This window comes from Tympanuchus pallidicinctus, unplaced genomic scaffold (genome assembly GCF_026119805.1).
Source record: "Tympanuchus pallidicinctus isolate F22 unplaced genomic scaffold, pur_lepc_1.0 scaffold4, whole genome shotgun sequence".
Classification (NCBI taxonomy): domain Eukaryota; kingdom Metazoa; phylum Chordata; class Aves; order Galliformes; family Phasianidae; genus Tympanuchus; species Tympanuchus pallidicinctus.
In genome coordinates this window covers 40,593,860-40,617,246 of record NW_026294758.1, presented here as the reverse complement: position 1 = coordinate 40,617,246, position 23,387 = coordinate 40,593,860, and the positions used below count along the sequence as shown (strand labels likewise).

General features: G+C 37.6%; 1 protein-coding gene across 5 annotated transcripts in view; it reads right to left on the bottom strand.

The window, feature by feature from the left end:
* SLC24A2 (solute carrier family 24 member 2) overlaps positions 1 to 23,387 on the bottom strand; it is a 111,132-nt gene that overhangs the window by 49,838 nt on the left and 37,907 nt on the right. For all 5 annotated transcript variants that reach the window (XM_052700495.1, XM_052700499.1, XM_052700497.1 and 2 more), the window contains exons 3-4: positions 2,814 to 2,852; positions 1,639 to 1,747 (exon numbers count right to left, since the gene is read on the bottom strand). In XM_052700495.1, coding sequence (XP_052556455.1) covers positions 1,639 to 1,747; positions 2,814 to 2,852 — 148 coding nt within the window. The remainder of the gene's footprint in view (positions 1 to 1,638; positions 1,748 to 2,813; positions 2,853 to 23,387) is intronic.

Sequence of the window (23,387 nt, the reverse complement as noted above, 5' to 3'; positions counted from 1 at the left end):
CCTTAAACAGTGGAGAAATACATATTAGGTGAGAACTGATTTTAAACGTGGAACCTTTGTTAAGTCCAAATTGAACTCCAGTAAGCATTTCCAGTTTTCAGCCTAGGTCCTCAATCTGTCTCTGCTAAAAGGTTCTTCCCAGCCCACTTCTATTCTATCTGTTGGAAATGATTTGATGATTTCTGTTCATCGTTTTTGTCACCACTTAGTGCTACTTAACATATCTGGCATATCTTCAACCCAGAAGCATTGCTTTCAGGGAAAAGAGGAGTGAGAGGGACTGTCAGAATTTTTTTTCTTTTGCATGTTCTGAGTGGATGTCTGTTCTCATAGCAGAAGACAAAGCTCGACTAACAGATGGGTAAAGAAGAGATTTGAAAGGAAAGTTTGCAGCAGTAAGAAAACCAACTCACCTGCTACAGTGATGGAAATAAAGGAAGCTAAATGTTTATCTACAATAAATTACATAGTCCTTTTTCAGCATTTATGAGAACAGAGCATAGTCTGTTGATGGCTCCGCCCTAACACGCAACAGGCTTTGGCAGCAAACAGCACAAACCAAAGCAAAAACATTTTCTTGTGGCAATGGATCATAATCAGAGTGAAAATAATGGTGTAGAGAATGCACGAGCTAAAATTGCCCTTGTATTGACAATATGAACATCAGCTTCATCTGTTGGAGAGGGAAATGGAAAAGTATATTTGCCTTGTCCTGACATGAAAAGCAGCTTAAAAAGCTGTATGTAATGTTGAAATGAGAAACATAAATGGAACCTAAATGAAAGAAAATGCTGTATGTACTTCATGATTGGCAGCATTCGGAATTTATAACTGTCAGTAACATGCCTATTTAGTACCTCATACAATTTTTGCAATTGCTATTTCTCAAGACAGTTGTTACTCCAGCAAGAAGTGTTATAGACACATATATACATATACATCTAATGTATGTCTGGCCTTGAATTTGTTTGGAAGTCTACCAAAAGTGCAGATTCAAATCACCCCAAAACTGCAAAGCAATTATAGTTTTCCTGACACCTTCTGATACCAAAGCAATCATGGTTTCCCTGCTAGCTTCTCACAGATCAAAAATTACACCAAACTTGGACAAAGCAAGCAAATTGATAACATGCGTGTTACATTGAGGGATGTTTGGCTCATTTTCTTTAATTTCACTGTTAATGTACCCAAAGTCAGACCAGTAGAGACTCATCCCTTTCTATAATTCCAGGACATATTACTCATTGGTTTGGCCTTTTTCTCTTTTTTATTATTTTTATTTAATTTTAACCTGATATAATAAGATCAAGAGTGGGAAAAAAACAAAAGCAAACAAAAAACTCTACAGAAGTACAAGATGATTGAAGTTTTGTGACTTTCAAGTTGCTGCTGAAAACAGAGGTGTAAGAAAGCAGTAATCATGATAGGTATCAATCAAGAGATCAGTTTTAGTTACCACTGCAATGAACAAATTTCCTAAGTTGCAAGTTTTGGTGGAAGTAAGCATTCAAATACAAAACAGAAAATTTACACACATTCAGAAAATATGGGTGAAAAGCAAAAAAAAAAAAAAAAAGAAAAAGAAAAAAGTGGAAAATAGCTTAACAAGGAGAAAAAAAAGAAAATTAATAGGCATACCTTCTGCAAGTGGGTCAAGTGTGTGAATCATGAGCTGGAAGATGCTGTTCCTCATCAGACTGTTGTGGAGAGATGCAGAGCTTCCTCCCCGCTGGAGCCGTGGCTTGGTCTAAGTTGAGAAATAAGGGACAGAAGTTATGTTCTGTTTGAAGTTATGTTTCATATAGAAGTTGGCCTGAAACACTATGAATTAAACTCACATCTTGCCATATAGTGAAACATTTTCCAACATTATGTGCAGCATATTATATTAGACCACACACTCTATTAAACATTGTCATATATATAGCCAATTTATCTGGAGGAGACAGTTCATCAAATAAATTGTTAATCTCACAAGGCTTAGGAAAAGAGAGGTGAAAAAAAATCCTTCCCTGTGAAAATTCTTCAAACATTAAGAAAATCATCGCCTTACAATGTCATCCACAGGAATTAATAATTTACTTCTCTGCAGAACCTTGTGGTCAAGTCTCAAAAGTAAATTTTAATTTTAAATGCCTCTAGTGCATTGCAAATACGCAGTCTTGATACCATTTTTTTGAGTGTAACATCCTGAAGTTCAGTCAAAAGTATGCCTCACTTTGGTTCAGTTCAGTAAATAATGATTACATAAACAGATTGTTAGAGTGGTAAGGCAGTGAATGCACCACACAGCCTATATTCAAGCATCTTTTGCATAATTTTAAGGAACTTATAAACATATAGGTTCTTTTCCCCAAGGTTCTTTTCCCCAAGCCATTGTCTTATACCAAAAATGATGCATTTAGCATACCATGTTGACTAAGACTGCTTTGTGGAGAGCAGTTTTCTCGTTCAGATAAAGACAATAATCAGAACCAATGGACTGCTGGATTAGAAAGTCCAGGAACCCAATTACAGGAAGAAAAAAACTCAAACTTGACTAAAATAAGGCAGTGTTTGTTTTGTAATAAAAGCAGAATATGTGCATTAATCTTTGGTATCCTACAAATTCTAAATGCAAAATGATAGAAAATGAACACGGGAATTCAGTTTTATAACAGGAAATTAAATATTTAAATTTTACATTTGCATAGGAGGGGAGAAAGAAAGCCCAATGATACACACAAATGCTGATGTGTGCCAAAATAAAGAAATGTTTGCCTTACCACTCTCTTGAGAAATAAATGCTCATGCAACTACTAATTGCTGCCTACCGTCAGTGTTTGGTCATCCTTGTCGCCAGAAGTAGGTGACTGCATGAATGGGAGAAAGAACAGAAAGAAGTGTCAGATGGAGCATGCATAAAGTGGAAAGGCAGTACAACAGCACAGGTGTCTGATTATCTGCACTCTGTTGTGGTAGGTTTTTTTGAATTAAAGCAGGTAAATCACAGTCAATTCACAGTGCAGCGCTGCAGGAGTCTTTTGTTCTTGCCAGCTGCTTGTTTAGGAGCTACCACAGTTTCAAGGCTGGCACACAGCAGCTGTGCTGCCAATGATGGTGTTCATTTCATACAAAATACACAGGGAGGCAAACTCCCAGTGTACCAACCGCTATGAAAGAGTGAGGAATAAAAAACTAAATGTGGTAAGACACTTGAAGCTGACCAAGGAACTGTTCAATAAAACCTAGAGAAGGAATAGCATTACACTGGTGTTTTGCAGGAAGGGATTGCACGAGGAAGTGAAAGCTTGATCTCTAACTCCCTGCAAATGGCCATGTATGCTAAGCTGGCAGCAACAGTTAAGGGGAAACAAGATAGCACACAGTGCTCTACCATGAAGGCAAAGGAGACAGTGGCTGATTTTAAGGGCAGCGAATGCTGCTAGGTAAATGCTGTATCCTGGTGATGATTTGTGATTCCTACATCTCATCCCTCATATAATAGTAGCAAAACACAGACATACTTGTATTAAAAACACATAGATCTAATTTGCAGGCCTGAGTTTTGGTTGCACCTTTAATGAAATTAACACTTGCATTTAATGGGGACCCAGAACTTTTTTCACCAAGTTAACTTTCAGCAATGTACTGTGACAAAGCAATGCATTAAGGAACTCCAGTTGTTAAGTACTAACTAAAAAAGGACGTAATGCCAAATCCAGCTGTCTCACAGTCATCCCTATCTGATCATAGCTCCTTCCCCAGAAGCTGACATGTAAGTCATTTCCTCCATACCAAGATTCATGGTTGGTGCATCACAGAGAAAACAAATTATGTTGCAACAGTTCTGCGTTACATTTCCCTGTGCAGTGAAACTCTCTTTTTGACACATATAAATTTTAACTGGCAGAACATGCCTTCTGAGTTAGTGAATTAACCCTGAAGGTTGGTGGAAGACAAGCAATTATGTGCAAACACTGAAAACAGAACAGGTCTCTTCTGCTCCATAATGAGGGAAAGAATAACTGAACCCTTTGTGTCAAAAACATTTCACCAGCTGTCAATATTAACTTGTACACAATGAACCACAGAAAAGAGATCTCTGTTCTGATAAAGGAACTATCTGTCACCTCTGAAATTAGACTGCCTTTCTCTGAGAAATAGTGAGAAAAAAAAGATATGTTTTATGCATCTACTGATGACAATCATCAGGGAAAAAACTTTTAATGGAGTGGAAAGAAAAGGAAAGAAGAAGTGCAAAATCTGTGCTCTAAAATGTCAACAAAAGAATTAAGGCACAATTTTTTGACATAATGCATATATGTATTTTGACAAATACACATACTCCTTCAGAAATAAATTGATATGTGTTGCTTGGTTAAACTTTGAGGGACCTCTATGGGAGGAAAACATATTCTTGCAGTGAAATTAACAAAAGCAAAAATATTTGGACACAGGAAATTTTGGAGATGACAGTGGAGGCACTGGCACAGCCCAGAGAAGCTGTGGGTGCCCCATACCCAGAGACACTAAAAGCCAGGTTGTATGGGGTCCTGGGCAGCCTGAGATGGTGGGGCTCAGCCCTGCCCATGGCAGGGGGATGGTACTGGGTAGTCTTTAAGGTGCCTTCCAAACCAAGCCATTCTGTAATTCTATGGAGTTTGTTTCTTGATTGTAATAGTGAAAGATACAAGAATATTATGTATTATCATGCATTTCAGATTATGCCTGAAAAGGGCTGAAGAGTGCCACTATCTTTAAGGCCAACAGACACTGAGAATGGTCTCAAAAATCCTACAGATTTTTGATAGAATATAGGTAGATAGATAGATAGATAGATAGATAGATAGATAGATAGATAGATAAATAGATAGAAGACTAAGCTTGAGATGAAAGTACTCCTGAAGAAAAGCACTGAATTTACAAGGAACACTGCCACTTACTTGAAATGAAACTGGCTGAAGCTGCGTAAGTGTATAAAATCTAAATGCTAATTTGTAACACATAATTTAATTTGTATAAGACAATTATGTTATAAAGAAAAAGAATAACAAATTACTTTTTGCCTATCTGTTAAGGAAATAAACTAGAAGTGAAAAATATATCTGAAACAATTTAATTCGCTCTCACAGTACATAGCGGGTTACAATACCGTGAAACAAATCTTTTAAATTGTTTTTTTCCACATGATTAGTAATGTAATTGTATTTGAGCTTAACTTGCCAGTCAAGTTACACCCTGGAAGAAATGTTCAAGACTAGAATAAAAACAGCTTTAAGGCAGAAATTTCTCCACATTTTTAAAAATGAAATGTAAATAATGCTTGAAATTTCAGTAGCACTAAGTGCTTGTCAAGTTTGGATTATCTCCTGGATTAGTAAAAACAACTTAAAATAGAGTTAACTATTTCATTAAGTGGTGAAAAATTAATTTGTGGTGTGTTTACATGAATTTTTGATGACATTCTTTCTCTACTAGGAGGAAGCAAATGAAATTGTTTTCACATTGATAACAGTGAATTTTGCATTTACAAAATCAGTGCTATGTAATTTGGATATCAGACACCGCATGACTAATTATTTTAAAGCATCATTTTTCTTTTGCAGAAACATGTATCAGACATTTTATTCAACTTTTTCATTTAAGGTCACACTGAAAAAGCTGGTCCAAGGTTGAATTTCTTAACCTTTTATATTCTTATACCGAAAGTGAAAAATACATGTTTTTAATATATTGGATCATATCTCTTTAAAGACACATCTTCAGTGAAGGTAAGTTTGCTCTTAAATCTTGGCATCTACTGCACTTAGGATAAGGAAGCAATGGAAATTGAATGTCATCTGTCCATTATGTGTTTTCCTGATCAGATTAGTAGCAGAAAAATTCACAAATTCATGTTACAATTTCTGCAGAATTGTCCATTTATTATAGCGATGTAAAATGAAAACAATTTATTTTATCATGGCTTTTTTTGGAAAAGTATTTGAGGCACAACTCTGTGCCATGCTTGTATGAGAATTATAGAAAGATTAATCATGAGACAGTTTAATATTTTCTTAGAGAATTTACCAAAACATTTGTGGGTTCTCCTATATGCCATAGCAGCACATAAGATTTTGCCCATTCTCCTATCTAAGACATCACTGATTCCTCATTCCACCTGTGCTAACAGGCTTAAAACATTTTATCTCAGAAAGAACACACACACAAAGAAACCTGCTAAGAAAAAATGATCTTTGGTTTCTTTTCACATACCTCTTTTTCTCATTGATACAGGTCTATTAGAGATTAACCCGGCATCTTCTTTGCCAATGTCTTTATCTTCTGACCTCTAAACAGTTAAATACTATTGCTCAAAAGTGCTACAAATATATTTAATGCACTACAACATTCAACAGTATTTGATATGACAGTGCTCAGTACAGACACCATATGTGATCACTGTTCAAGTAACTGTTGAATAACTGTTGGAATGACAATACATCATCACACAATGGTGATATCAAAGAAATTGGTTCAGATTTAATTAATAATAGGTTATATTTCTGCAGAAATATAGGATAACATCCTTCCCACAGCTAGAGAGAATGTAGCTCTAATTGAGATCCCATCTCAGCATTGAAGTCCATGTAATTCTTCACAGTCCTCTTAACAGCAGCAAGCATAAGGAAGACATTTTTGCTTTTCTTCTAACAAGGTCATTTCTTTTCCATGAGTTGTATGACGATCTCCAATTTATGAAAGAAAGAGCTCATTACACTTAAACAAGGTACTTCTCCCTGAAAATTTTCAGGGCCAATGTTTTAAAAAATGGTAAAGAACATCTATACCTCTGTAAGACAAATGCAACTCTAGAAATATTACCTAAGGGTTAAGAGGATGATTATATTACAGGATCTATCAGACGGTTCTGTCTGATCTTGGAAAGTGTTTAATGTTTGGCAATGGTCTGGGAATTCATGTTATTGAAAAACAGGTCCCTAATTCTGCAAGAGATGATGCTTTATTATGTGGCAAGTGTCCTCCCACTTTCCTTTAAAATAAAGGGCTACTGAACACTTCCTAATAAAAAAAGGCTAGTGACTTCTAACTATATTAGACTGTATGACCGGGTATTGCAAAATCTGAGAAATGACTACTTGCAGCTTTAGGGGTTCCTGCACTCCTTAAATAGTCGCCATTTCACAGGTCCAATAGTCTGAGACAGTCAGCAAACCCTGCTCCTATTATGGGAAAGCATGCATTTGACTTCAGCTCCACCAGCATCAGAAAACAGTGTCAAAAAACAGCAGGTAAACATAAACAGATTTCAGTACCCAACTACGGTGTGGGTTGACATCTCTTTCCTGTTTGTTAAATATTTTCTCACAATAATAATTAAAAAAGCTATTTCTATTTATTTATCTAGTAATTTTTATCAGCTTTTATGGGAATAGTGAAAGTCCATGACGCTCAGTGGCTGCCAAATACAATATAGTTTCTCTTATTACTGTAGAATATGGGTTCAAATAGAGTTTGGTAAAATGACTCAAACATGTACTACAGTGAAGGACATCTGCTGATCTCTCTTACATCTGTTCTCAAAAGCAGTATCTGAACTCTGCGATTTTGTACATATCAGTGAGGCACTGCTTGACAGTCCTAAAAAAAATCACAGGTAGTAGCTTTCTTTGTGTGAACAGGGCTCTCTAATCTTTGCAAGACACTTCTAAGGTTTATGGATGTCTCTAGTTTTATTTGCTAGGCTGAAATGCAAAGAAATTAAATGCATTTCACAGGTAGACACTGAAGTCAATCTAGTTGACTTAACAGGGCCTGGATCCTTTTTAAATATCTGTATCTACAGAGTGCTATCAATGTACCTGAAACAGAGACGTTATACATTTATTGGTAAATATGTTAAGATAGGCTAATGCATTAAGTAGAATCCAAAGAAAAAAACTCAGATAGATTAAACCTAATGAGCTTTTTGAAGGAAAACAAAATAACGAAGAAAGTTATAATTTTATCTAATTGTCTTACTAAGTAAATCTTTGAGTTTTATTCAATTAGAATCTCTTAGTCCTCCTTCCTATGTAAATCCCAACACAATTTGATGTTATAACCTTTGTCTCGGAACAGAGTGCCCAGAGAGGTAGTGGATTCTCTGTCCTTGGAGAAATTTAAGGTCAGGTTGGGCAGGACTCTGAGCAACCTGACTGAGTTGTAGGTGTCCATCCCTGTTCATTGCAGGGGAGTTGGAATAGATGGCTATTAAGGGTCCCTTTCAACTCAAACAAGTCTATGATTCTATGGTTCTACTCAATAGGTAGGATTTATTTGGTTAGCAGGAAACTGAAAACTGCAACTACCAGTAGTCTGAGTAATCTTAAACCAAAATTCTTCTAGACATCCATAGAAATAAACAGACACCATGATTCGTGGAAGCTCTGTAAGGCATTGCAATGGTGCCAGTATAGCTTACTCACTAAAGGTGATACATCTCCTTACCCCACTCTTTTTCTCTCTTATGTAGAAAGGTTGTGAGTGACTAAAAGTGCATATTTCCATATTTAATTATGGTAAACTGATGATGGAGATTTTAGCTTACATAGTACTGCTTAGTAGATCATTACCTGAATGCAGCCTGTGACTCAAACTGTATAAATAACCTCAGATCTTATTTAAACAAAGTACACTGTAGAAAAAAAATTTTCACTATGCCTGACTTCCTCCTTTTACCATTTTATTTCCAAAAACAAAATAGTTGCATATTGTTGAGTAAGATAATTATGATTCACAAGAATCATATCAAAAATTAAATTGAGGTTGTAAGCTTGCTGTTTTCCTTTTAATTAAAATGAAACATTTATTAACTTATGCTTGAACTTTAACAGAAATTGAGCTGGAGCATCAAACTGAAATACCTGGATACTTTTACAACTGCTTTTATACGAACAAGTATTGTGAAAGGCATAGCTCTGAGCAAACCAGAATAGTTGTCTTTATTCAGTTGCCTTTTTTTATGTCGTTCTTTCTGTTCATACAATTGCATAATGTGCCTGCATATAGTGAATTCTCATACATGTTCAGAAGAGTTGCTCCTTAGCTGATTCACCACAAATGATGGGTTAAGCAACCAGCTGTAAAATTACATATTAATGCTAGGCCAGCTGATTTTAATCCAGATTTTTATGTGTAGTATTATGTGAAGAAACATATGCTCTTATATGTATATACGTATATGACTCTTATGGTCAGCCAGCAGGATCAATCACGTGTTATGTGCCAGAAAGTCAGAGTCTGCCCTATGTCTCTTACCTTCTCTGAACTTACTTAAAAGCAGGTACCTCTGGCTTAGGATGGCAATGTAATAGCTCAAGATTAAAGTCTTGATGAGTTTTTAATCATCTTAGTGTCAGAAGTAATCATGCAGGTTTAAGTTGTCCTCTTATCCTCGTTTCAACATTTGGCAATGAAGTCACCTTTTCCTATTTTTTTTTTTTTAATTATATAAATTACTACGATAGTTCTGTAACTTCAGGGGAGACAAAATAATCTTTTGGAAAAAGAAACAAAACTAACATAAGGTACCCACAGCTGCCCCTGGGCACTCATGCATGCAAAACATTTGTTCACAAGTGACAGTTTAAGTAAATGAACATGGCTTTATATAGCAAGCTTTAAAATATCTGAACTTAAAATTCTTAATATGCTAGGATTTCATTAATAATATTATATGGAAGCATTAGTGAATGTTCTGAGATTAAATTCACAAAACTCACAGAATGCCGGAATCCACAGAATAAACTGCAGGTTTTGGTCGAGGAGATGGGAGGGTTTTCAGCCAAACTCCAACCATGCTATAAAAGCTACCGACCGCTTTTCATTCCTTACAATTCAATCAAACCTGCATGGCTTAGCAAGAAGACAGCAGAAAAACATTTCCTAGGGCTCCTGATTACCCAAATATACAAAGGATATGCTACAGACTGTGGGTGTTTTAGAGTTTGCTCTAAAAATAGACACAATAATTCTCAGAGAGGAAAGTGTCTGACAGACTTCAGTGCATGTTGCTGCTATGATGATTTGCAGCAACCAAACAAATCTCACTGCTGTGAGTGGGCAATGCAGAGGGCTCACCATAAGGATGGCAGGGCTGCAACTTCACTGCCTCTCCTACTGACACCCTGGAGACCCTGCAGGAATGACAACCCAGCCTGCGGAAGGAAAATGCTGAGTCAGTACATCCTCAGCTTCCCTGGTCGTGCCCCCTTCCTGCCAGCTTTGCTCACTTCTCTCTTTTATTTCACAGCCACCATGATCCCTCAGGGGACTCTTCGTCACTAGGATCTCAGCCGAATTCATTATCAGCTGGCAGGAGTGCAAGCCACATCCAGCTTTCAGAGCAGTGACTGCAGGAGGAATGTACCCAAATGTGAGATGGGCAAATAAAATGATGAGGGATACTGAGTAAGCCAGCTGAGCTGTTTGCTGTACTGCTAGGAAGGGACAGAGAGCAAAAGGCAAAGCGCTGGCACTTCAGAAGAAAAAAAGGAAAAGTTTGTGCTGTTTTCTGTGGGACTGCCTGTTCCATGAAACATTAATGACATTTTTCAAGTATCATACAGCACACATTTTAAAAAAGAGAGAGCATAGAGGAAGAAAAGCAGCTCGGAAGATCCTTAAGATATCAACATTTCAAATGAAAGGGCTTCCAAAAGTAAAATTCTCATTCAGTAGGAGCACATCACCAGTTCTGATCTGCAGGACCCTGGATATCAGTCTTACATGAGACTAACGGGCAAAATCCAACAGATGGTTTTGCTTCTGCTCCTCCATTTCCCCATCTGTAAGTTAGAGACAGCAACAATGTCGGTAAGGACCTTGTTCTGATGAAAAGGTCTGACTGCTTTAGGGGCAGCTTGCTAGGAAGGATGCCCTCTCTTCATCAGTTTGCTGTGCTTTTTATCCCTGCCTTCAGGTTTTGCATCTTCTGCCGAGCACAATATGTTCCCATGTAATATGCCACAAAGCATCACTTTTCTGACAGCAGCATCTACAATAGGTGTACGTAAAACATCAAAATGTACCTCTACAAATGCTATATTACCTAACAAGCACCTTTTATTTTTGCACTACTTGGTTCGAAAGTTTGGAGATTACAGGCTTAAGGTTCTATACATCAATCGATGTAATCAAAGTACATAAAATATTTGTACTTTTCTTCAACATTGTAAGAGGAAAGCAGATGAAATAAAGTTTATTTAATTCACTCACTAGTTGAAGTTTATTGCACTTTCTCAGTTTTAAAATAGGAAACTAGGTGTTAAATTTGAGATATAATGAAAAATTGCAGACAGTAAAACTTTAATTTTGCATCTTTGACTCAGCAGCATTTCAGGCTCTTTGTCTTTAATTGATATTGAATGCATTCTGCCTCCAAATTTGTCCTTCAGAAAATCATTTTCATGTACTTTCACCACTGTCGACTAAGTATTTTCTATCACATGAAACATGCTAATGCCATCCAAGGATTTCTCTTGTACTTGGGGAAGGTCTAAGAAACGGTAAGGAGAAAGATTTTGACAGGAAATAGAAATTTTACCCAATAGTTTGAAGGTAAGACATCACCACTGCACCATTGGCAAGTCTGATAAAACTGTGGACAGAAATGCAAATCTAAAATTCCTAATATGACCTACAGCTAAAAATTCACACCAGTTCTTGTTTTCTTCACGCTAAATGAAGAAAAATGGAAGACATCAACTTCTGTCTTATCTGGATTCCTTCTACCTTCTAACTACATTTTCTAAAGTGCTTCTGCTTTGCATTAAAATGAAATCAGGAATATCTGTGTAAACTTGGCTTCTGGAGACTATAGACATGCTATGGAGAATGAGCAGCATGCACGAGCCAACTTACTTACAACCTCTTTGGAAGTGAAACTGAGGCAGAAAATAACTGAATATACTGTTTCTAAATTCAGGGCTACAATGTTAAAAAAAAAAAAAAAAACATTTTGTCTGGTAGCGTTTTGCACACCTCAGTCGGGAATTTTTGTGTAGAGTGATGCAGCAAAGGACAGAAAACAAATCTCTTTGTGCTCATCTTCCCTCATCAATCTGCTACACCACACTGCTTGTTACACTATTGATTTGTCTCTGCAGCTATGAAGCAGATACCTGCAGGCAACCCACTGACACAAAACCAAGGAGCAGAGGCTCTGTTGGTTTCCTCTGTTAACTAAAACTTTTAGTTCTCCTAAACCAAAATTTCTAAAATTTAAGGTAGCCCTGCAGCTCTGAGCACAGCTCCTGTTGTGAATTTAGGAATACCATAAGTCTTTAGAGGAGTTAGGGAAGACTGAATCACGGCAAGGAACTGCAGGAGAGCAGAGGTATAAGAAGGCTCCTGAGGAGGTTTGTGGCGAAGTAGTGAGGGTGATACCCATGCAAGTAGCAGACCCAGTTCAGGCTGAGACTTGTCTTCGACTTTTCTTTCCCACTTTCAGAATCAAGACAAAAGCATTTCTTTACCTCTAAGCTGCAAGGTGAGCTTCATTGCAAATCATGCAATTTCTCACAGACTTTTGTTTTGGACACTATCCAAACTTACAGTCTACAAGGTGTTCCAATTAGAGAAGCTCCAGACAACCTATCCATCTTTTATGTAATCCAATCCTATCACTCATAGTCTTAGAATCTGTTTTCTCTAGGCACTGCAGGAATCTGTGTGCTTTCTCCCAGCTGTAAGCCTCCTTTTAGTCAGTTGCTCCACAAACACTCAGTCTCTGATTTTTTTCTCTCTTTTTTTTTTTTTTTTTTGACTTTCCAGAACCTGTCCTTTGTCATCTCCTGGATTTTTTGCTGCCTGTTGTCCTCCTGTCTCTTCAGGAAGTGCAACACTCAGCACCCATGGAAACCTGGACCACCATACACACCTTTCCTCCTGGGGCTGGAAAACCCTTTTATCTGAGAGAGACATTCCTATTGTTTCAGCTATCTGCCTCCAGAATAAGAACAACCATGTTTATCCAAATTTACCAATGAGAAGGCTGTTACACTCCACCAATTTCCATCCTGTCTAAGTCTGCACAGGCTGTTTTCAGAATAAGAAATGGAAGGATTAAAGAAACCTTTAACACAAAAAAAGCCCTTGCACTAAGTGCAGTCACCACAGAGAAGAAGAACTGGACTTGTGAAATTTTCTGGGAGTGAATTACATTAAAATAAAAATGAATGCTTTTGTTTCCTCCATAGAAGTATGCAAAGTATTTACCAATTATTTTAATATCTCCTTCCAGATACTGTGACTAGGTTTCAGGTTGGCATGTATTTGGCTTTAATGACATCTCAATGTAAATCTCTGTTTCCAAGTAATGCTGTCCCAATATACAATAATCTTGTTTGTTCCAAGATTAAAGGATACATCTCTAATACAATCAAATTAACCATATAATGGAAACTGTAAGATAAGTAGTAAGAAATCATCATATTCTATGTAGCTGTAATTAGTCTGGAAGTAATCCATAAAATGATTTTTGATTTTAAAGGAAATTCCACTGCCATGGATTTACACGTTTCTCTTTCTACATGACTGCAATCATTCTGCCAGCATGTAAAAACTCCAACAAGCAATGAACCCACGCCCAAGAGAACAAATTCACTTGAACTTTGGGAAATCACAGTTTTTGTCAAGCTGAACTGTCAGGAACATAGCTCCTTCATGTTGGAGGCTGTGAGGCATCAAATCAAGATTTGATGAAAAGCAACCACTTTTTTATACGGTGTTTCTGTATGTGATGTTTTATGCTAACTTTTGTGCAAGGAAGGAAGGAAGGAAGGAAGGAAAGGAAGGAAGGAAAGGAAGGGAAGGAAGGAAGGGAAGGAAGGGAAGGGAAGGAAGGGAAGGGAGGGAGGGAGGAAGGAAAGGAGGGAGGGAGGGAGGTTGGGAGGGAGGGAGGGAGGGAGGGAGGGAGGGAGGGAGGGAGGGAGGAAGGAAGGAAGGAAGGAAGGAAGGAAGGAAGGAAGGAAGGAAGGAAGGAAGGAAGGAAGGAAGGAAGGAAGGAAGGAAGGAAGGAAGGAAGGAAGGAAGGAAGGAAGGAAGGAAGGAAGGAAGGAAGGAAGGAAGGAAGGAAGGAAGGAAGGAAGGAAGGAAGGAAGGAAGGAAGGAAGGAAGGAAGGAAGGAAGGAAGGAAGGAAGGAAGGAAGGAAGGAAGGAAGTTAAATCAAGATCTTAAAACAAATGAAAACATAACAAAGGGAACATTGGTATGGAAAATGTCAAACAAATCTGTCTCCAAGTCTGATTTCACACACCATGGGGTTAGATTAAAATAAAGGAAATAAGAAGAGGATACAGTTGAGACTGCAGTAGAAGAGGTGATATTTATTCCATAGCACTTTTAAGTGAGGTGTCAGTCAGAACTAGTTACACATAAAGCAAAATGCACTGAAAAATGTGCTCTACAAGATAGATGAACACTTTCTACCCTCAGGGGCCTAGCAACAGATCATGCTGCATTTGCATCTGGAAGAATGCTAAAGCACTAGCTATCGTATGCTACTAAATAAAAACTCTCTGGATGTTACTGACTGCTGATTAAACTGTTGTTTTATTTACATTCATCTTTACAAGGTGCTCCTATTTCACATCTTCTCCCAGACCTTCGCAAGGTCTTTGTCAGTCACACGGGCCGGCTCTCTCCACCCTGCTGGTTGTTAAGAATTTGCTGGCTCATCCTGGAGCCTGAGCCAGCAGGTAACAGATGGAAAAACTTTGAGACCTTGACATAATTTAAAGTCACATATCCCATCTGTGCAGTACTGCAACAACCAGAGCTGAGAAAACAGAAGACTCTAGATCTAGCTGCTTTCTCTGATGAGCCAGATCAGACTAATGTATGGGTCAGAAGTCAACCACATTATCAAGTTCAACTGCTAGAATATTTTTGGAAAAATTAACTTCTAGAGTTGGTTATTTATGATAGCCAACTCTGACAGAAATAACACACACAAAAAATGAATACCCAATGAAAATGGCTTTCATAGTGGTATGGTGGCCTATGGTGAGCTGTCTCTCTGATTTTCCCAGCAAAGTAATGTCCAGCCATTTCGTCACCCACACACAGTGCCAGGCAGGCACACTGGGGCTCAGCCACCCTCTGCACTCCTGGCCTCTGCCGCTGCCATCAAAGGCAAATAGAGACAGTGTTATAAACCAGTCCCTGAGTTCATTACTGGAAGGCAAAGAAGGAACTGTAACACGATGCTAACCCTTCATGTCTCACTTCAGGCTGAAAGCTTGTTCGGGTTGGTGACAAACATGAGCTGCTCCAATCTGCTGAATTAATAGTGCCATCTGTGAAACAAGGACTGTAGAATCAATCTGAGTGACAGCAGATTTCAGTGCATTAACAAAATTTACAGCCACATCGTCAATGCCTAGCGTCCTCCTGGGCACAGCCACAGAAAAGCAACATACAGATTTGTGTGGATTTGTCAGAGGTGTTGCAAAGCCTTTGGAAAAAATGCTCTCCAGGTTCTACATGTCTGTAGGAGAATCCCGTATATAAATTTTCAAAAGGAATAAGGTTACATAACATGACTGTACAAGTCTTATTTACAATTATGTTAATATGTAAAAGGATCATCCTCTAGTTTAGACCACTGAGAATGACCCGAAATGCTGGATGAGAACAAGTCAAGAGTCAAAAGAAAACTAAAATAATACAAAAATGCTCCACAGGAAGCACAGAATGTACACATTTCTGCAAGCAGAGGGAAAACAAGTGTCCTATCCACAGAGGCAGATGTGCATTTTTTATATATCCTGCTATTAAATAAGGACATGCTCTGCTAACAGCCAGAAAATTCTATTTTAAAAAGTTTTTACTTTCTGCTCAAGAATAAATGGACACAGCTGTACATTGAATTCTAATCATTATTTTTGGGGGGGAAGTCAACAAATTTTTATGTTATAGCTGTTTGAAACATGGGATGGAAATCTTCCAGAAAAATGTTGACATGTTGGCTTAATCTTTCCAACCATGACTAAGCAGGGTGAATTAATCCTGGCATTTACAACTACTATTTTTTTGTCTGAAAATGCTAGTGATGGTGAAATAATTGTGGAGCAAGCTAACTATGCCTTCCTCAACTATGAAAAAATAGCCAAGAAATGGACCATCATAGCTCTCCATTAAGAAAGTGCTGTGAAAACGCTAATGAACAGAAATACATTGCACCCTCTGTATCTAAACACAGCACAATAAATCAATAGCACAAACAGCCATAAGTAGTAATGTCCCAAACAAAAAAAGCCCACTCACTTGCACTGCAAGAGGAAACCTGCCATTCTGCCAAAATTAGCTGGGTTATATACAGGGTTGTAAAAGATTCTGATGTGGCAATTTGGATTCCACTTACATACAATTTATTTAGACAGAAATATTTATTTATTATTAACACTACCCTATGATTTTACTATAATAATACACTGCTTGCTACTGAATTGAAATAGAATATTTTAAAGCCCTTGCAACATCTTTTTATTATCAATTTTCATTTAATTCATCCTACTGGAAATTGCTGTACAGCTTTGTTTAATTATTCCAGGCATTTTATTTCCCATAATCTTAACATCCAAACAGAAAGGAGGAATTAGCCTTGTCTTTGCTTTATTTTATGCCATCTAGAAACTCAAAGCCCATAGTGATATGTGTGTGACCACCTTCTATAGAAAAATATATTCTCTTTTTCTTAAATCATATGTTATCTTCTTATACATGATCACAGAATCACAGAATCCCAAGAATTGGAATGGACCTTTAAGGGTCATGTACTTGAGCTTCCATGAAATGAACAGGGCATACACAGCTACATCAGGTTGCCCAGGGCCTGATCCAGCCTCAGCTTGAAAGTCTCCAGGTATGGAACATCAACCACGTCCCTAGGCAAGCTGTTCCAGTGCTTCACAATATCATTATACAGCATATTCTTTTACATCATATCTAATGTGTTTTGTATTGCCTCTTGGAAGAAAATTCTCCCCTAATCATCTGTCTTCCTGCTAGGACCAGCAACAATTTTCAGGACTGTTTTTTTTTAAAAAAGAAATCAAAACAACAAAGGCAGTTGGTACCAGACCAACTTTATAGCTGCTGCTTCTTACATTCCTCTCAGTGAAAGCTTTAAGAAGCAGGTTACTCACTTTTGTGAGGAATTCTGAACAACAACAGAGAACTTTTCCTACGCCTTTAAAAAATCTTTTCTAGCTAATTACAGTTTCAGGACCTTAAGCAGAAATGATCCTACTCCACCTATTTAATGATAGAGGTTTCAAAGTCCTCTGCAGAAAAGATTCAATGCAGCTTGCTTTCAGTCTTGTCTTCAACATTCTCAAAAAAAAGACTGTTTGATTTTCTATTCTTTTTTTTTTCTTCTCAGTATTTTCTGAATTAGAATTTCTCTTTTGGTTTGATGTGGTTGTTTACTTTCTTTTGATAATGTCTACTAGCATATTCACTTTTTGTCTTGAGTTTTTCTCCAGAACTGCCTGTAAGGGCTATAAGCATTGTAAGGGACTTAAGGACTAAAAGTTACATACTTGCAATGTGAGAAACAATCCTTGCAATGGTGAGAAACATCTGACAGAATTTTTAATATTAAATGGAAAATTCAATGCAAATTTCACATATTCACAGAGATCAACTGAAGTATTAAAAAGAAAAAAAAAACATGCCCCGATAGTAATTAATTCATTTACTGCAGATTAAACAGATTCATTTTTGATTAAATGTCATGGAGAGATGCAATTATGATTCTTGCCTGTTCAATCCAAATGTACACATTCGTTCTACTCAAGCGAGAAAAGTTTGCAGCAATATTCAATAATATTCCCTTCACTGGACTACACAACTGAGGGCAAGAAACATCAGGAGGAAAAGTCTGTGGAAATATCCAAATGACAGCTATTTGTCAGTGTTAAAACAAATAAACAAACAAAAAAACACAACAAAGCTTTTCAACTGGAGAGTTCTAGACCTAAGGACTCATCAAGTTGTGTATTTTTTTCGTAAGTAACCCTTCATTACATCTTTTCAAATAACTCCACAGATGGTTGGTTTCAGGGAACAGCTATAGTAGTTCTAATCAGAAATGCAGATAAAAGGCAAATCTCCCATCAGCATTAATTTTCAACAATGGATGAGGAGATATAAAGACACATAATGATCAGCTCAAGGAGCTCAGCTCCTCAGGTCAAGGAGACTTAGTCTAACATGGTAAAGGTCATCACCAAGGGGCAAAACAAACAGCCAGGATAGAAGACATTGTGTTACCCAAAGACATCTTCATCCAGAAATTCAGAGAGAGGCAGACCAGTTTGATCTCTGGGAAAGCCATAGCAAACTACTAAGAGGTTGCCTCGTCATGGATTCATGACCACTCTTGAGGGACTTTTTATCATTTCCAATTTAGCTGAACAGCCCAACACCTGAGAACAAACTCCTGAGCTGTACCTGCTCTAAGTGCAAGGACTACTTTTTATCTTCAATGCTATCCATGATCAAGGATTTTAAATATAGAGATTTGATTAACATCTAGCACAAACAATCCATCTGCATTTTGATTAGCTACAGCATGAATGCAGTAGGACAAATATCCTTGGGAAGAGACTGAATGGAGTGGGACATGATAGTTTTATAGAGTATTTGGCTCCCCTTGCAAATTTCTTGCACTTTCCAGTTCTCTGTAGTGTTTTTGCAAGTCCAAGATGGTGATCATGCAGATCCTTAATGTTCAACAGCATAAAATCAGACAATTCATTGAGGGTCTCATGGAAGTAAGAGTTTTTGGGACTGAGCTCATGATTTCTAAAAGCAAATACATTGGGATTTTGTAAGCTCATAAAGGCTTGTGAAACTAATAATCCTTAAAGCTTATTAAGCTATTAAGGTAACCAAATAAAGCATCTGCATTTTGATCTGTCTCCGGTTTAAATACTCAGCACGCAGCTTTCTTGGTGATACAAAGAAGGAAGAAGAAATCACTCTCCATAAGGCAATTTTCAGTATTTCAGTTTCAGTTAGGAGAGGGTATAAATCCCATGACCTTCTTCCACTTTTTCAAGATCTTTTATCAGTGCTATGCTTTCAGTGTCTTAAAAGTCTTCTACATCTTCTACATTCAAATGATTTCTCATTACTTAAGAAAAATTATAAAATGCATAGGTTCTTACAACCTACATATATTTTTACTTATTTGCAAAGCCATACATGCAGCAAAATCTATCAGGGCAGGGCTTATTTCTTAGGTTGTCACATTACTCCCAACGTCAGTACAGTTTCATTTATTACTTGTTATTATTGGGTAATGGTTAATATTGGGTAGGTGATCTCCACAAGCACTTGTTTGTTTTTCAATTTTATCACTTTTACTTGGAATCTGCTGCTCTGATAGTAACAAGTAAGTTTGTGATCTAAAAAATCTTGAAATAGCTGTAACGAAATGTGAGCAAAAAATTAATAGATCACAGAGTCACAGCATGGTTGAGGTAGAAAGGAACCTCTGGGTCCATCTGCTCCAATCCCATTGCTCAAGCAGGACACTCAGAGCAGGCCACCCAGGCCCAGGTGCAAGCAGCTTTTGGAGATCTCCACGGAAGAGACTCCATAGTCTCACTGGGCAGCCTGCATCAGTGCTCTGTCACCTGCACAGCACAGAAGTGTTTTCTGGTGCTCAGACAGCATCTCCTGCGTTTGGTCACTGCGCACCACTGGAAATAGCACGGATCTATCCTCTCTGCACCCTCCTTTCAGGTATTTATTCCTGATCAGATCTCTCATGAGACTGCTCCAGGCTGAGCGGCCCCAGGTCTCCCAGACTTGCCTCAGAAGAGAGGTGCTCCAGTACCTTGAGAATCTTTCCAGACCTTCATTTGTAATGCAAGGCCCAAAACTGGACAGAGCACGCCAGGTGTAGCTGCACCAATGCTGAGTAGAGGATAGGGATCACCTCTCTTAACCTTCTGCTCATACTTGGCCTAATGTATCCAAGAATACTGTTAGCCTTCTTAAGCAGCAAGGACACACTGCTGATTTGCAGCCAACACAGTGTCCACCAGGATTCCCAGGTGCTTTTCTGCAAGGCTGCTTTCCAGCTGAGTGGCCTCCAGCACATACTGGTGCTTGGGATTGTTTCTCCCCAGGTGTAGGCCTTTGCACTTCCAATTCATTGATGAGGCAACAGCATTTGCCACTTCATCTAATGCCAGCTGGAGAAATACACTTAGTGTTTACCACATCCAAAAATGTACTACTCCAGAGCTGCAGAGACGTTACCTTCATGTCTTCCTGGTAAATGTGGTTTAACTGAAGCCAATCAATCACAACATAATGTATGATTTCTCCCTTAACTGCAAAGATAGACATGGCACTACAACAGTAAAGTCAACCTTCTGCCTGAGGCCAATACAAGGACACAGCTCATCTACACTAATGCTAATTTTCTTATTTTTCAACTTTTTTTTTTTTTTTCTACATGCCTGGTGATATTTAATTACCACGCATATCAAATGAATATATGTGTAAGGACATCTTGTATTATAAGACTGAAAAGTTTATTTGGAGGATGAATTGAGAGGACGGAGAAATATTGCCTTCACCGTGTTGACTATTTCTACTCTCTCAGTATAGTGCTCATCATGACAGTAACTGGATACTGTTAAAAATGACCAAGTGTGGCAAGTTTTTATTTCTAAGAATATATAAGTATTTGTTAGGGGTATATTTAGGGGCTTTCCACATTTTTTTCCCACTTTATTTAGACGTACATCTTCCAAATTCAATCCCAGTAACACAAAATTACTAATAAGATTTTTACAGTGTAAGCTAAAAAAATGTATCCTTATCCCAACACCAAGCCCTAGCTTTGTTCATTTAGATGGCTTGCTGAAGGAAAGATTATAACATGAAATGTAAGTAATTTCATTTACTCTAAGTTTCATACTAATAAGTATAACTGTGCAATTACCTTACAAAGGGTTTTCCAAAAAGTAAAAGTAGACTGAAAACCACTAGGCCTGCTATGTAAGTGTTTAAAACAAACTTCAACTGACTTTAATACCTGTAATTCTCTCTGTCCATCAAAGAAAATCAGTTTACCATTGAAATATCTCTGGCTGAGAGGCAGCTACAATTCACTGCAAAACTACACAGTAATTTTAGACAGGGAGAGGCCAAGTAAAAACTTGGGAAAACTGGGTGATAGGGGCTATGTGGTCTGTATTAAATATTTACTTAACAATGTATTATTTTTCTTCATTTATTTTAGTAGTGTTGCTGCATACCTGCTGTATTGGACAGGTCAAGTATATCCTGTCATACTTATCTCACAGCACTCTTCATCCAGAATCTTTTTCTGAGTAATATCCAAAAGCAGCTCCTTCTTCAGATATTTTATTATTAGATGACTTTTTGTTTAAATCCCAGACAGACTAAGCCATATCTCAGTGACAGACCAACACTTCCCCCCTGTGATTAGAGAAGTTTCTTTCTTTCCTTGCTCTGCACTGCTTCCTCACAGCTGTACCATCCCAACGTATGTCCAAAGGCAGGGGTTACATCTCTCCTGGGGAATTTTTATTCTTACATCTTATCCTGGGGAATCTCTGAGAAATTATTTTCTCCAATTCCATGTGTTTGCATCACAAAACGATTATACAAGACAGCAGGTTAGACTATGTATTAAAAATTTGGTTAGGCTCTTGTACTGCAGACGACTAAAAATCACTGAAGCGAGCACAAGAGCAGTGCACTGGGTAACTAGCACTGAAAAGGAATAGCAGCAAAAAGACTGTCCCTCCAGTCCTGGGAAGGATACAGAGAAACACTGATGAAATTTTACTTCCATCTCTTCAGAATTTGCAGTATCAGACAAGTCAGTCAATAAATTCTAAATCATTTTGCATAAATATTTTTGCTTCAAGCAGTACAAAATTAGTTGCAGACATAAGTTGTATTAAATGGAAAATTGTGAGGCTACCCAAATCACCCTTATGAGAAGTGTTTTACAGTCAGCTTAGAGCAGCTGTGCTATCACTGTGCAAACGGAAAAGATAAGCAGGATCTGATATTTGATCAGACTAATTTCTGACATCTCATTCTTCTCTATGAGCATCTGAAATACAGCTGTGACAACTCTCCCCGGGAGAAGAGAGGGAACAAGACCTTGATAGTGTTCCCACTACAAGAACAAGCATTTGATTCATCCCTGGACACTTCCTGCTTGCATCACAGTACCTTTCTGGGTATGCTGTCAATTTTCTCTTAAAAGCCTCAAAATCTTCCTTTAGTGGAAGACCATCTGTTACAGACTCACAGATCTAGATCTCTACCATGACGGAATACAGGTAGCCTAATCCTAGCTCAACTGTAAGAAAGGTCCCCTCAATAAATCTACATATTTGTTTCATGTTTTTCAGGTTTATTTAGATGTCTGAAAATTGGACACTCAGATGAATTCCACCTCAGAAATATGGCTCCAGATTTCCTATGTGATTGTTAGGAATACAGTTTGCCTCAGTACTCCGTATCCTACTAAAATTTTCTTTAGCAAGGGTTTACTTACTTGCCAATGTATATACTTTGTTCAAAACTGTTTCTGAGTGAAGGCTCAGTTCCAGATTTATAACACAGGGGGGTCAAAGCAAAGCCTTACGGAGACTGCAAGGTGCACAGCAAGAAGCAGTTCCTACCAGTTCATACATTTGCAAGCAGCAGTTCCTACCAGTTCATACATCTGCTCATACAAACAGTTCTACAGGACAGAATCTTTGACATTCTTAGTGTCCATTTTCTTTCAGCTAGTTAGGTGATCTGAGTGATGAGCTAAAGGGAGGAGCTAAAGATTACACAAGACCAAAGAAGGAAGATAAATTCCTGAGTCCACTTTTCCTTTTTCCTGATAGAAAAGGGAACTATATGCTTTATAATAACGCTGAATTTTTGGTTTAAACACCAATATAGACCACACTTCTCCTCTAGACTTTGATCATGGAAGAGGTTGCCAGAGACTTCATTTATAAAGTTAAGGATAGGAAATAATCTTGCAAGCTCTGAAATCTCCTATCTTTAGATTTGGAAGTGGACACTTAATGGGGAATTTGCAGACTAATTAATTCTTTAAAAAAAATTATAAAAGATTAAAGGTACAATTATATTGTTATGTGTACTAACGCTTACATTTCTATATAATGATTTAATCAGAAGAAGCTGATCTAACTCCTTCTTTATTTTCCAGTAAGGCAAGTTAAATATTGTTTTGAAGATTCTAGTCCCTTCAAGGATAACAGCAACTTAAAGTAGGAGAATCTTGTCTTTATTGAGAGCTTTATTGTTTATCAAGACAGATAAGTTTTGGATG